The following is a 14,574-nucleotide window of genomic DNA, read 5'->3' on the forward strand; positions in this document are numbered from 1 at the left end:
GCCATTGATCCCTTCGAACTGCACCGCCATTCAATAAGATCATGGCTGATCTTATACATCAACGCCACCTTCCTACACTATCCCCATATCCCTTGATTCCCATAGTATCCAAAAATCTATCTATCTTTAATATACTCAACGACTGAGCTTCCACAGTCCTCTGATGTAGAGAATTCCAAAGATTCATACCCTTTGAGTGAAAGAAGGTCTCCTCATCTCAGTCTTAAATGGCCGACCCCTTATTCTGAGACTGTGACCCCAAGTTCTAGGCTCCCCAGCCAGGGGAATTATCCTCCCAGCATCTGCCCTGTCAAGCCCCTTCAGACTTTTATGAGATCACCTCTTCTAATCTCTAGGGAATATAGGCCTAGACTACTCAATCTCTCCTCATTGGACAATTTCCCTCCCCCCATCCTAGGAGTCGGTCTAGAATTTTTGTTGCTCTGCCTCCAAGGTAAGGAGACCAAAACTCTCCACAGTACCCCAGCTGTGGTCTTCACCTCGACTTGCTAGATATCAGGAAATAATGGGAGCTTTGTGTACTGATGACCCATCGTTTCAGCCTGTTCTTGCCCCACGGAACTTATCTCTTCCTATCTTGACTCTATCTTTTCTCCCCTTGTCCAGTCTCTTCCCACCTGCATCTGCGACTCTTCGGACGCCCTCCGCCACTTTAACAGTTTCCAGTTTCCTGGCCCCAACCGCTTCCTTTTCACCATGGACGTACAATCCCTCTACACCTCCATCCCCCACCCGGATGGTCTGAGGGCGCTCCGCTTCTTCCTTGAACAGAGGCCCGACCAGTCCCCATCCACCACCACCCTCCTCCGCTTGGCTGAACTTGTTCTCACATTGAACAACTTCTCCTTTAACTCCACTCATTTCCTCCAAATCAAAGGTGTTGCCATGGGTCCTAGCTGTGCCTGCCTTTTCGTGGGCTATGTGGAACAATCTTTGTTCCAGTCCTTCTCGGGTCCCCTCCCTCACTTTTTCCGATACATTGATGACTGTATCGGTGCCATTTCCTGCTCTTGCCCCGAACTTGACAATTTCATTCACTTTGCCTCCAATTTCCACCCTTCCCTCACCTTCACATGGTCCATCTCTGACTCTTCCCTTCCCTTCCTCGACTTCTCCATCTCTGGGGATAGGTTATCGACCAATATTCACTACAAGCCCACTGACTCGCACAACTACTTGGACTACACTTCCTCCCACCCCACTTCCTGTAAGGACTCTATTCCATTCTTCCAGTATCTCCGTCTCCGCCGTATCTGCTCTGACGATGCCACCTTCCACACCAGTGCTTCAGACATGTCTTCCTTTTTCCGCAACCGAGGATTCCCCTCTACCGTGGTTGACACTGCCCTCGACCGTGTCAGTTCTATCTCCCGCACTTCTGCCCTCACCCCTGCCCCTCCCTCCCGGAACCACGATAGGGTTCCCCTTGTCCTCACCTTTCACCCCACCAGCCTCCACATTCAACGGATCATCCTCCGGCATTTCCGCTACCTCCAAAGTGATCCCACCACCAAACGTATCTTACCCTCCCCTCCCCTTTCAGCATTCCGCAGGGACCACTCCCTCCGAGACACCCTAGTCCACTCCTCTATCACCCCAAACAGCCCTTCCCCTTCGCCTGGCACCTTCCCGTGCAAGCGGAGGAGATGTAACACCTGCCCCTATACCTACCCCCCTTCCCACTGTCCAGGGCCCCAAACACCCCTTCCAGGTGAAACAGCGATTTACTTGTACTTCTCGCAATCTAGTATACTGTATTCGCTGCTCACGATGCGGTCTCCTCTACACTGGGGAGACCAAACGCAGATTGGGTGACAGCTTTGCAGAACACCTCCATTCAGTCCGTAAGGGTGACCCCGAGCTTCCGGTCGCCTGTCATTTTAATTCACCGCTCCATTCCCACTCAGACCTCACTGTCCTTGGCCTCTTGTATTGTTCCATGGAAGCTCAATGTAAATTCGAGGAACAGCACCTCATCTTCCGATTAGGCACTCTGCAGCCTTCCGGACTCAATATCGAGTTCAACAATTTCAGATCATAACCTCGGCCACTATTACATTTTTTCTTGTAATTTTTCCACTCCTTTCCCCCCCCCCCCCCCCCCCCTTTCCTTTTGTTTCTCTCTCACACCTGGCAGCTATCTCTTGCCCTGCCAGTACACTTTACACCTAATCTCAACCTATTACCATCTCGTCTAGCTTCTAATACCTTTCATTGCCTCTTTTACTTCTTTTGTTTCTTTCGCTTCTTTTGTTCGATCGCAGCCCTGCCTTCGATCTATTTTCTTTTCTTTCCAGTTTTGAAGAAGGGTTCGACCCGAAACGTCAACTCAAATTTCTCTCCATGGATGTTGCCTGACCTGCTGAGTTTTTCCAGCATTTTCTGTTGTTATTTAAAATGAAGGCATCATGACTGCTGCCAGGGAAATGTGCATTGACATGCATTATTTTCTTAACAGTACTCCAGGTGTGGTCTCACCAAGGCCCTAGATAATTGTAGTGAGACTTTTATCTATACTCTAATCCCTTTGTAATAACTGGGCAATAAATGCTGGCCTCCCATGAACAAATTTTTAAAAAGGCTAACCTACCATTTGCTTTCCTAATTGCTTGCTGTACCTGCATGTTAACTTTCTGTGATTCGTGTACAAGAACACCCAGGTCCCTCTGAATACCAACATTTCCCAATCTCTCAGCATTTAAAAATATTCTGCTTTTTCATTTTTCCTACCAAAGTGGATAACTTCACACTTCTCCACATTATATTCCATCTGCCACATCCTTGCCCAATCACTTAACCTGTCTAAATCCCTTGCAGCCTCCTTGCGTCCTCTTTACAGTTTTCTTTTCCACCTAACTTTATCAGCAAACTTGGATACATTGCACTCTGTCCCCTCATCTAAGTCATTGATATAGATTGGAAATAGCTAAGGCCCAAGCACTGATCCTTGCGGTACCCCACTAGTTACAGCTTGCCAACCCGAAAATTACCCGTTTATTCCTACTCTGTTTTCTGTCCGTTAACCAATCCTCAACCCATGCTAATATATTAACCCCAATCCCATGAGCCCTAATTTTGTGTAATAAACTGTGTGGCACCTTATCGAATGTTTTTTTTGAAAATCCAAATACACTACATCCACTGGTTTCCCCTTTATCCACCCTGCTAGTTACAGCCACAAATCCCATTCATAAATCCATGTTGACTGTCCAATCATATTTTCTAAGTGCCCTGTTATCACATCCCTAATAATAGATTCTAGCATTTTCCCTACTACTAACTGGTCTATAGTTCCCTGTTTTCTCTTTCCCTCCTTTCTTGAATAGTGGGGTTGCGTTTGCTACCTTCCAATCCGTAGGAACCTTTCTAGAATCTAGGGAATTCTGGCAGATCAAAACCACTGTCTACAACCATCTCTTTTAAAATCCTAGGATGTAGGCCATCAGGTCCAGTGGAGTTGTCAGCTTTTAGTCCCATTAATTTCTCCAGTACTATTTCTTTACTAATACTAATTTTGTTAAGTTCCTCATTAGATAAGGGCCAAGGTCAAGGCTCCTCCAGCCTGCCTGTGTTGCAGTCGCACCCTCCTATCCCTGACCACTAACCAGACCTGTACCGCCAGTGCTAAGGGTTGTGACTGCCTCCTGGATCAGTAACTCTCCCCCTCCCTGACGCCCTGCATGTCTGCACCTCAGACTCCAGCTCAACAACTCTGAGCTGAAGTTCCTCGAGATGCAGACACTTAATGCAAATGTGTTTGTCTGGGATCGCGATACTCTCCACAAACTCTCATATGCTGCAGTTACAATACAGCACCTGCACTGCCATCCCTATATAACCATGTTGATTTATTTAATTAATCACATTTTATCAACTCAGTTTATTTTTTAGTTTTTTCTAACTAATTATTTGATCTAATTTAAGTTAGAGGTAGGTTAAATTAAATTTTTACCTGTAACCTGTGTTCTGCAATCTGCCTCACCATTTTCTTGTATCTTAGATCTATTTGTTTACCTAAATTATACTATGCTCTTAATACTTTGATAAATGATAAATTAAACACTTGGCTCTGATTCCTCGGTTACTGCCACTCCTCACTCTACTAGCTTTTTCAGTTTTTCCTACCATTTGTCTGTTGTCAGCTGCTTCTCTCTGGCACTGCTCCTTTTAAATCCCTGGTGCTCGAGGTTCCCGCTCTTTTTAATTAGCCTAGTATTACATAATATTTACAGCACAAAAAACTGCCATTCGGCCCAACAAGTCTATGCCAGTGTTTATGCTCCACACGAGCCGCCTTACAACTTACTTCATCTCATCCTATCAACATATCCTCCTATTCTTTCTCCCTCAGGTACTTATCTAGTTTCCCTTAAATGCATCTATACTATTCTCCTCAATCATTGCATGTGGTCAAAAAGTTCCACATTGTATACCCTGTTTCACTTTTTGATAACGGGTAACCATAGTGATATGGAGGAAATATGGATACGCTTTCACCTTGGGTGGTAATTTTATGTATATATTTTTGGATCTGCCTCCTTAATGCTATCTATCTAGACGGTTCCTTTTAAGCAAACCAATTATAATCCCATTGCACTGCCTATTGAGGCTGCCACTATACCTATGGAACTTGGAGGAGGACTTTCTGCATGTTGATAGTATTGTATACGATTAGATTGTATACTAACTGTGGTTCCAGGTGGGATTATCAACTAGGTCATACTAGCTTCGCAGGTTATGGGCAGTAGCTCAAATCAGGGAAAAGATAAAGTGAGAATTTCTTGCAGGTTTGGGCCCTTTTCCTGGATATATACACACATGCCAATTCTAGCCCTGTTAAACTTTCAAGATGCGATCTGGGGAGACTAATGCTGAGGAATTGAAAGGTTTTTATACTCAAGCTTTGTATTCTTTCATAATTGTTCCTGAGGTGTCTTGGGAACATTTTCTGCCAGTAGATAAGTCATCTTTGTCTTTCCTGTGACTCCACTGGTACAGACCTTTGGTGAGCCTAATTGTCATGTTGGTTTCTTCAGCTCTGTGTACGATTGACCAATCTCCAGCCAGGGACTTCATTCATCCACCAATACAAGTATTAATGCCTTTTTTTTGCGTGTTATTCCATCATTATGTTAAACCCTTATGGTTTTTAATAAGTATTGTGACTTTTAAAAGGGAAAAACTTCCAATGGCAGTAGATTTTTATTAGATTCTCATGATTTCTAATGTAAAAGCTTACAACACTAACAGAAAAAGTCTGTTGATGTAAAGAAGTAATTGCAGCTCATTTAGGGTGTGACTGGTTGCTGCACAGTTCAAATATTTCAGCATATTGCCCATCCTTAGTGCAAAGAACATTTAATTGGTGAATCTCCAAGAGTATCCAGTTTCATGAACTGGTTAGAAACAATTGAAAAAACAGAACTTGCATGTAAATGCACCTTTCACGATCTTGAGCACATCACAGCCAATGAGGTACTTTTTGAAGTGTAGCCAGTATTTCATAGGTAAATTTAGGCACAAAGAGTAATGAGATAAATTCCAGATAATTTGTTTGTGTATTCTTTTAGTAGTGTTGGTTGCGGGTTAAATGTTGGCCCAGGCATCCAGAATGTCCACCTGAGCCAGTGGACAGGGCTTTGGTTTAGCGTCTCATCCAAAAGATGGCATCTGTAACAGTGCAGTACTCCATTCATACTGCAATGAAGTGTCAACCTAGTTCAAGTCTTGATTGGGGCTTGAAGCCATGACTTTCTGATTCAAAGGCAAGAGTGCGACCACTGAGCTAAGGCGGTTGCTGGGATTTAACGTGCTAAACAAGCTTATCCGATCCTGGTGAATCTGTGACCACTTGTGATAAACTTCTGCTCAGAGGGTCCATGGATCCATCTTATCTCCTTTCCCACTTGGATGCAGAGTCATAAAAATTACATTTGTAATTTTATGCTATAGATTGTATTTGTCTCAGGAAATAAAGGTGCTGACATTTTATTTACCTCTGGATGCTGCTTTCATAAAAATGGAAGTACAGTTTTGCTTATGGAACTTGAGCATTCAAGATAGATTGACTTTTACCAATCCAAGCAACATTTGTTTGACCACAAAATCTTGTGTAAGCTGTAAGTACAGATCAGTGAACTGAGCTGTAGAAAGGCTGTAGATAGGACTCTCGTGTGCACCATTTGAGCAAATAGTTAAATTATTTCGATGAGTATTTTTAGTTATGAATACCAAAGCAAGTTTAAAAATGTAATGCTACTTTTTTCCTTCCAGAAGATGATGTAGACCTGGAGGCTTTGGTGAATGATATGAACTCTTCATTTGACAGTTTGTATTCTGTATGCTGTACTCAATCAGAAACAGCTCCACTTATTCAAAATGGTCAGCTTGCCTGTAGTCAGTTGGCAAGTTCAGGAATAAACTCACCACAGCCAGCGTCACCAAGGCAGAAGCTGCGACGTTCTCAGCCAATGCACATTCTGGCAGTCAGGTAAGACAAAGAAACCTCCACTTTTTGCTCGTTCTTTTACTGTATTTAGTTTACGTTTGTGTACTATTCTATGAATGGTATTTTTTTTGTCACTTGAATATTTTGCATCATTCAGGAATTAATGCATAGTAATTTTGTCATGTACAGGCACTGTTGCAAAAATATTGAAGGTATAACCTTAATGTACCTCATTTTTAAGTTAACAATGCATCAATAGGTAATTGCAAATCTTCCAAGTCAACATTTGTGTAGAGAATTACTTCAAGCTTGCAGAATATCAAGGCATGCCAAAGATGCGAAAGACTATGCTCAGAAGTAACAAACTGCTGCATTCCACTTCTGTCTTGTATCCATGTGCCTTTGTCCTTTGAAAGCCCAGTAGCCATCTGTCCAATAATGAGCTTACATTTTTACCCCCAAAATTTCTTGGTTGGACTGAAGTGTTTAATGGATATTAATGTATCTTATGTTATTTGTTTTGTATTTGACAACATGGTTATCTTAAAAAAAAAAAAAAAATACATTTTGGTAATGGCAGCTCCCAATTTGCTCCAGAAAAATTCATGTCGCCCATTATCATACCAGACTGCTGTTGAACTACAGGAAACTTTGTGCTATCCGGCACCGACAGGACAGAGCTGTTGCCATCCCATCAAAACTGCCGGACAAACCAGCGCTAATGTTGAAACATATGGAGATTTTGAGCTCCGTATCTGGCAACAAACCCTGTTGCTGCTTCTAAACAGTTGGCCGTACCTTGCAAGCGTCTCTGTAGCTTAGCAACAGCTTCAGCGAGACCTTGCAGAGCTTGACTGTTGAGAAAAAAGCAACGAAAAGAAAGAAAAAAAACCTAAAGAAACAGCTCCTGATTTTTGCCGGTGGCTCGAGCATTCTGGACAGTTAACCTCCGGATAAACCAAAGTTTCCTGTACTAGCAATTCAAATACATTGTGTGGATTTTTGGCGTGTAGACTCCACTGTAGCTGTTGGCACTTTCCATTTCCTGGCTTTAAAATTTGCATTGAGTGTTACAACACTGTCCCAGCAACTGGCTCTTCCATCATACAAAGTTATGAAATATGCATAGAGGCTCACTGTGATTAACTTGCCTGCAGAAAGACAGTTATAGATACCAGAATGTTGAATGCCAAAGCTTGATTATTCTTGGTGCTGAGACATGTTGGAGTTTAGCTCGGCACTATTGGAAGTATTCCTCCAATCCCAGGTTAGATGGAGAACTGCATGCAAGCAGGAATTTTTCACAAGGAATGTGCTTGCGGAATATAGTTCTGCCTTGACGCACAGGTGCCATGCTAATCTAGAGTGCCACCCAGCCTCCAGTAGCATTAGTCACAACTTGCTTGAACCCTCTGGTTGAGCTTCTGATTCAGCATTGAATCATTTGCATTGATTGTGGAGTCTCTGATCAACCTTCAGACTCCCAGGCTATGGCAGAGCTATTCAATGATTACTTCACATCAGTCTACACTCCTATGGATGATTAGTTTCCAGCTGTGGGATGTACTATGGGCAATAAAATTCTAAATATTAAAATAGATAGGAATGTCATCTTGGATGGAATAGGAAATCTCATCAAACACTCTTCCTTTGACTCTGACCTCTTGTGCGCCCCCAGTCCTTTTGCCCCACCATTGGCGACATGCTTTCAGCTGCCTAGGTCGAACTCTCTGGAATTCCCATCTTAATCTCGTATGCCCCTCAATCTCCCTGTCCTTTTTAAACCCCTTTAACCCATCTCTCTGACCAAGGTTTTGGTCACCCCCTCCACGTCTTTACTCCTTTGACTTGACATCCATTTTTTTCTTTACACCATGGTAAGTTTTTCTACATTAAAGATGTTCTATAACTTCAAGTTGTTGGGTGCAAACTTGGTGTACATCTTGTTTTAATATAATATCAGGGTTGTTCCAAACACAGGTTGCTGTTGTAGGCACAGCTTGGTAAGTAAAATGCCATAAGTAGTTGAGTAGGTGTAATAGGATTTGTAGGGTTTCAGTTACCACTCCCTGTATAAACTACAATAAAGATCTGTTCACATTAGTTCCAGGCAGTTCTAGTAGTGTTCATGGCAGATAAGCTTTATAGTTTGATGCGGTGTTGGAAAGGTCCCTTTTTATTTATCAGTATCAGATTCTCCAATCATTTGCAGGTACAGAGAAATATTTGCTATCTGGGAAAAGTTTCAGTTCTTTCCAAGTAGGAACCTGAACAGCTGGACGTTTGAGGTAGAAAATTTATATCTGGGTGACGACTCTCTGGTTTATAATGCTTACCAGGCAGATTAGATAAAGGTGTACATGGGTATGTGGCGGAGCCACCAAGAGACTCGGGGCAATTAGCAACAATCCCTTTAACTACAGTGTAGTGCAGCTGCGGACTGCACCTTTAAACTGTCTGTTAACTATACTGTATGTACTTTCTTGCACTCTGCGTGATGACGCCATGACGCCAATCATGTGACCGCCAGTGACGCGGGGAACGTGATGACGTCATGACGTCAGCTTCCATAAACCTTGCAGCAGTTGTTGAGGTGCTGGCCAGCTGAATAGACCTGTGTACATCTTCTCCTGTAGTTTTACCAGTTAACTTGTTTGTTCATTAAACTTTGTTATTTTGTTTCACTGAGTTGAACTCCATTATTCGGACAGGAACCTTCGTTCCTATATTGGTGACCCCGATCTCGTCGGACAACTTTCGTTGAGATACTTATAATGAACACGAATGCCGTCGCCCTTAAATTGCCGCAGTTCTGGGAACAGTAACCAGCAGCATGGTTTTTCCAGGCAGAAGCCCAGTTCGCACTCCGGGAGATTACAGCGGATTAGACCCGTTATTATTACGTGGTTTCCGCTCTCGACAGCACCATGGCCTCGCGGGTCGTCGGCCTCCTGGGCAATCCACCGGCAGAGGGCAAGTATGAAGCTCTAAAAACCCGTTTGCTACAGGTGTTTGGTCTAAATAAGTCGGAGCGCGCACACAGGCTTATTTCTATGCCCGGCCTCAGAGACTCAAAACCATCGGAACTGATGAGCCAGATGCTCACGCTTTTGGGGTCGGAGCCCCAATGTTTTTTGTTCCGAGAACTCTTCCTCTGCCAGCTACCTGAACCAGTTCAGGCAGCCTTGGCCAGTTCTGCAATTACGGACTGTGCCGAGCTCGCTGCAGAGGCAGACAAGACTTTTACAGTCGCACAGCAGTGTTGTGCAGCCGCGAGGCGCCTTTCCCCCACACGAGTGAAGCCCAGCCCTCCTCCAGCAGGCTGGTGTACGTACCACGCCCGTTTTGGCGCCAAGGCTTAATGCTGCCGTTCTCCCTGTAGTTTTGCCGGAAAAAAAATCTCCAGCAGGCCCACGAGCTTCGATAAGGACGACAGGGTCTGAAAAACACGCCCACTTCACCATGGCAGTCGGTTCAGTGGGAAAACTCCTTTATATTACGGATTCCATGACAGGGCGACGATTCCTGTGTGACACTGGTTCACAGTGCAGTATTTTGCCAGCTTCAAAGCTGGATCTGCAATCTGGCGGTCACGGTCCTTCTCGAGGCAGCCAATGGTGCGGCTATTCGCATGTTCGACAAACGGACAGTCAATTTAACTCTCGGCGGTCAGTGTTTTGTGTGGGAGTTTATAACGGCTAAAGTATCACAGGTCATCCTAGGGGCTGATTTTTCTGTCGACGGCTTTCTGGTCCACGTCCAACACTGCCGACTCATTAATGCGTCCACTTTCCACGCGGTGCTTTGCCACCGCAGCACTGCCGTCTCCTGGTCGGTCGCCTGTGCGGTTCCATCGCAGGACGGGTTTACGCGCCTACTCGGCGAGTTCCTGGAGCTCACCAGGCCTACATTTTTGGCAGCAGCCGCAAGGCACGGTGTGGCGCATCACATCACCATGACAGGATCGCCTGTTTGCGCTCGGGCACGAGGATTGGAACCCGGAAAGCTTGCAGCTGCAAAGGCAGAGCTTCAGACCATGGAGCGCCTTGGGATTGTCTGACGTTCCGACAGTCCTTGGTCCTCCCCACTACACATTGTCCCTAAACCAGGCGGCGGATGGAGGCCTTGTGGGGATTACAGACGCCTTAACGAAGCCACTACGCCGGATAGGTATGCAATACCGCATATACAAGATTTTTCGGCTCATCTGGCTGGCAACTCAGTATTTTCCAAAGTAGATCTCGTCCGCGGATATCACCAAGTTCCTGTGTATCCTCAGGATGTTCCCAAAATGGCGGTCATCACACCGTTTGGCCTTTTTGAGTTCCTCCGAATGCCGTTCGGATTGAAAAACGCGGCTCAGGCCTTTCAGCGACTCATGGACTCTGTGTTACGGGATCTTCCCTTCATTCTCGTTTACTTGGATGACATTCTCATCGCTAGTAAGGATACGAATGAGCACATGGTCCATTTACGTACACTCTTTGCCCGCCTCAGCCAACATGGCCTCATCATAAACCTAGCCAAATGCCAGTTTGGGTTAACCAGCATTGACTTTCTGGGGCATAGGATTACCTCAGAAGGCACCGTCCCACTGGCCACCAAGGTAGAGGCAGTTACGGCACTCCCGCGGCCCCACACAGTTAAATCTCTTCAGGAGTTCCTGGGGATGGTAAATTTTTATCATCGTATTGTCCCCAAGGCAGCCCAGTTGATGCAGTCACTGTACGAAGCACTCAAAGGGAAGTCGGGCAAGGACGTTCTCACTTGGACACCGCAGATGGACCAGGCGTTCCTTGACACCAAGGCGGCGTTGGCAGATGCAACCATGCTGGCACACACACTCCCGGGCGCGACCGTCGCCCTCACTACCGATGCCTCCGACTACGCCATCGGGGCGGTTCAGGAACAATGGGTCGACGGGACTTGCCAGCCGTTGGCTTTTTTCAGCCGCCAACTGCGCAAGAATGAGCAAAAATATAGCACTTTTGACAGGGAGTTACTGGCCCTGTTTTTGGCCATCCGGCATTTTCGTTTCCTCTTGGAAGGGCGCCCATTCACTGCGTTCGTGGACCATAAGCCGGTCATGTTTGCAATGGCTAAAACGGCGGTGCTGTGGCCAGCTCGGCAGCAGCGCCACCTTACATTTATATCCGAATTTATGACGGGTTTACGACATGTATCCGGCACAGATAATCTCGTGGCCGATTGCCTTTCACGTGCCCCAGTCCAGGCAGTTCATCTGGGAATCGATTTCGTCGGGTTGGCGGAAGAACAACTGGCAGATCCTGAAGTACAGGCGTATTGGACCACGCCTTCTAGTTTGCAGGTAGCCGATGTTATGTTCCAAGCAGCAGGAACCACGCTCTTGTGCGACACATCCATGGGAGTGCCCCGGCCCATTGTGCCGGTCGAATGGCGTAAGAAGATTTTTCAGGCTATACACGGTTTATCACACCCGGGGATGCGAGCTTCACAATGGCTCATGTCCCGCAAATTTGTTTGGAAAGGGACACATTTGGACGTTCGGGACTGGACAAACAATTGCGTGGACTCTCAAAAATCAAATGTCCATCGTCATGTTAAGGCTCCAGTGGCCATCTTCCCGGTGCCGGAACGCCGGTTCGATCACGTACACGTGGACTTAGTGGGCCCTCTCCCCGCTTCGCGGGGTTTTACGCATCTCCTGACGGTAGTGGACCGCATCACCAGGTGGCTAGAGGCGATTCCCTTGGTTGCTACCACTGCAGCGGATGTCTCCAGGGCGTTCATTTCGTCGTGGGTGGCTCGGTTTGGAGTGTCATCTGACATCTCCGACCGAGGTCCACAATTCACGTCAGAATTGTGGAACGCAGTTGCACAGGGTTTGAGTACCAAGCTGCACCGTACCACCGCTTACCATCCGCAGGCGAATGGTCTGTGCGAGAGGTTTCATCGGTCTCTCAAGACGTCCCTCCGTGCCAGCTTGCGTGGTCCCAATTGGGTGGACAGACTCCCTTGGGTGATGCTAGGCCTCCGCACAGCCCCTAAAGACGACCTCCAGTCTTCATCGGCTGAGTTAGTCTACAGTCAAGCACTTCGAGTGCCAGGGGACTTCCTCCCTTCACATACAGAACCGTGGTCGCCGGCTCAGCAGCTCCTTCAGCATCATGAGGTGGCAAAGAATTTCCTGCCTATTCCAACCTCGCATCACAGCCTACAGAGGCCTCATGTTCCGGCAGAACTCATGAGCTCCGATTACGTTTTTATTCGGCAGGACGCTCAGAGATCTGCTCAGACCACCTTATGCGGGACCGTTTCGTGTCATCTCATCGGGAGAAAATTTTTTCACGGTCGAAGTGGGAGGCAAGTCCGATTCCATCTCTATTGACTGACTTAAACCAGCCCATCTAGATCGGGGTGAACCAGTTGTTGTCGCCCAGCCACCTCGCCGTGGACGACCACCGTTGACTGCCAGACCAGTTATGCAACAGCCCGCTATTGAACCGCCTGCTTCTGCCTCATCCTCGTCGACACCTCCTGCTACTGTTTCCTCCACCCCTGATGCGCTGCTTCAGACACAGCCAAGCACCAACTCGTCTTCCAACGTTCCACTGCTGCTGCCTGAGTTTCGTAGTCGGTCGGGCAGGATCATCAAACCTCCTGTTCGTTTGACACTGTTAGAGAATTCTGGGGGGGCGCCTGTGGCGGAGCCACCAAGAGACTCGGGGCAATTAGCAACAATCCTTTGAACTGCAGTGTAGTGCAGCTGCGGACTGCACCTTTAAACTGTGTTAACTATACTGTATGTACTTACTTGCACTCCGCGTGATGACGTCATGACGCCGATCACATGACCGCCAGTGGCGTGGGGAACGTCATGACGTCAGCTTCCATAAACCTTGCAGCAGTTGTTGAGGTGCTGGCCAGCTGAATAGACCTGTGTACATCTTCTCCTGTAGTTTTACCAGTTAACTTGTTTGTTCATTAAACTTTGTTATTTTGTTTCACTGAGTTGAACTCCATTATTCGGATAGGAACCTCCGTTCCTATAGGTATGAAAATTGAACAGCAGTATTGTGCTTGCATTCAGTTCTTGTTCTTTCCACAGTATAAGATCCTCTCTGGCTTACCTTATTCTTCATTCTGGTTTGCTATATCTCAATGTTTACAATAGACAGCTTGCAGAGGCAGCTTCAGGCAACCATGAAACAGGAGCAAATGTTAGCAAGTTGAGGAGTGGAGAAAGGATTAAAAGGAGAGGAGCACAAATGACACAATTGGGGGAAGAGATTTTTCAAGGAAAAAGGGGGGTGGGGGTGCCAAGTGGTTTTGGGACTTTGTGAGAGGGGGACACCGTTTCATAATTCTGTATTCACTGAATTGTGAAGGCTAGAGGAGAGAAGCTAGTGAGACCATTCCAGAAGTCAATCCTCGAGGTGATGAAGGTGTAAACCAAGGTTTCAGCAGCAAATGAGGGTTAGGAGTGTAAGTAGGCAATGTTACTGACGTGGAAAATGCAGTCTTGCCCACTGACTGGATGTGGGGGTAAGGATAATGGCTCACGGTAGAGTGGAATGCACTGGTTGTGCGCCACTTGGTTGATCCTGAGTAGGCAACCAGGGAGATTGAGGGAACTGGAGCCAAAAACGCATGGGTTCTGTCATGACCTGTTTTGTCAGACAGGAAGTTGGGTGGGAAGGCAACATCCTTGGAGTTTGATGATATTGGGGTAGAATAGAGTTGGCTGTTGATGCACATGTGAAAGTTGATGTTGAGCAATAGGATGCAGATAAGCTGGGACCATAGATGAATAGAAAAACTACTGGAAACAAAATAAAAACAGCAGTATCTGAAAAGAGAATAGATGTTTTGGGTTAACAGTTCTGCAAAAGGTCTCAACTCAAAACATTAACATGTTTTATCTTGATTTCAGATTCTAATGAGCTAACAATATATTTCCAGTATTTTCTTGTTTTTACCTCGCGTGGTTGGTCTATAGGAGACAGAATAGTTCCAAGATAACTTTGAGACAGAGTGGAGCCAGGATAAACTATTAAAGTTTGAAAAAAATGTTTCTGCCTTTACCTCAATTGCCAGTGTTACTGATGCATTCAGTAGAATAT

General features: G+C 46.0%; 1 protein-coding gene across 7 annotated transcripts in view; it reads left to right on the plus strand.

Annotated features, from left to right (window-relative positions):
* The window catches only part of grb10b (growth factor receptor-bound protein 10b), a 267,318-nt gene that overhangs the window by 131,827 nt on the left and 120,917 nt on the right, over positions 1–14,574 (plus strand). For 6 of the 7 annotated variants that reach the window (XM_085988111.1, XM_085988114.1, XM_085988109.1 and 3 more), the window contains one exon: positions 6,295–6,511. In XM_085988111.1, coding sequence (XP_085844237.1) covers positions 6,295–6,511 — 217 coding nt within the window. The remainder of the gene's footprint in view (positions 1–6,294; positions 6,512–14,574) is intronic. The other variant, XM_085988113.1, reaches the window with a different exon arrangement.

Source organism: Somniosus microcephalus, chromosome 5, assembly GCF_052327205.1.
Source record: "Somniosus microcephalus isolate GS21.2 chromosome 5, FLI_Smic_1.0, whole genome shotgun sequence".
Classification (NCBI taxonomy): Eukaryota; Metazoa; Chordata; class Chondrichthyes; order Squaliformes; family Somniosidae; genus Somniosus; species Somniosus microcephalus.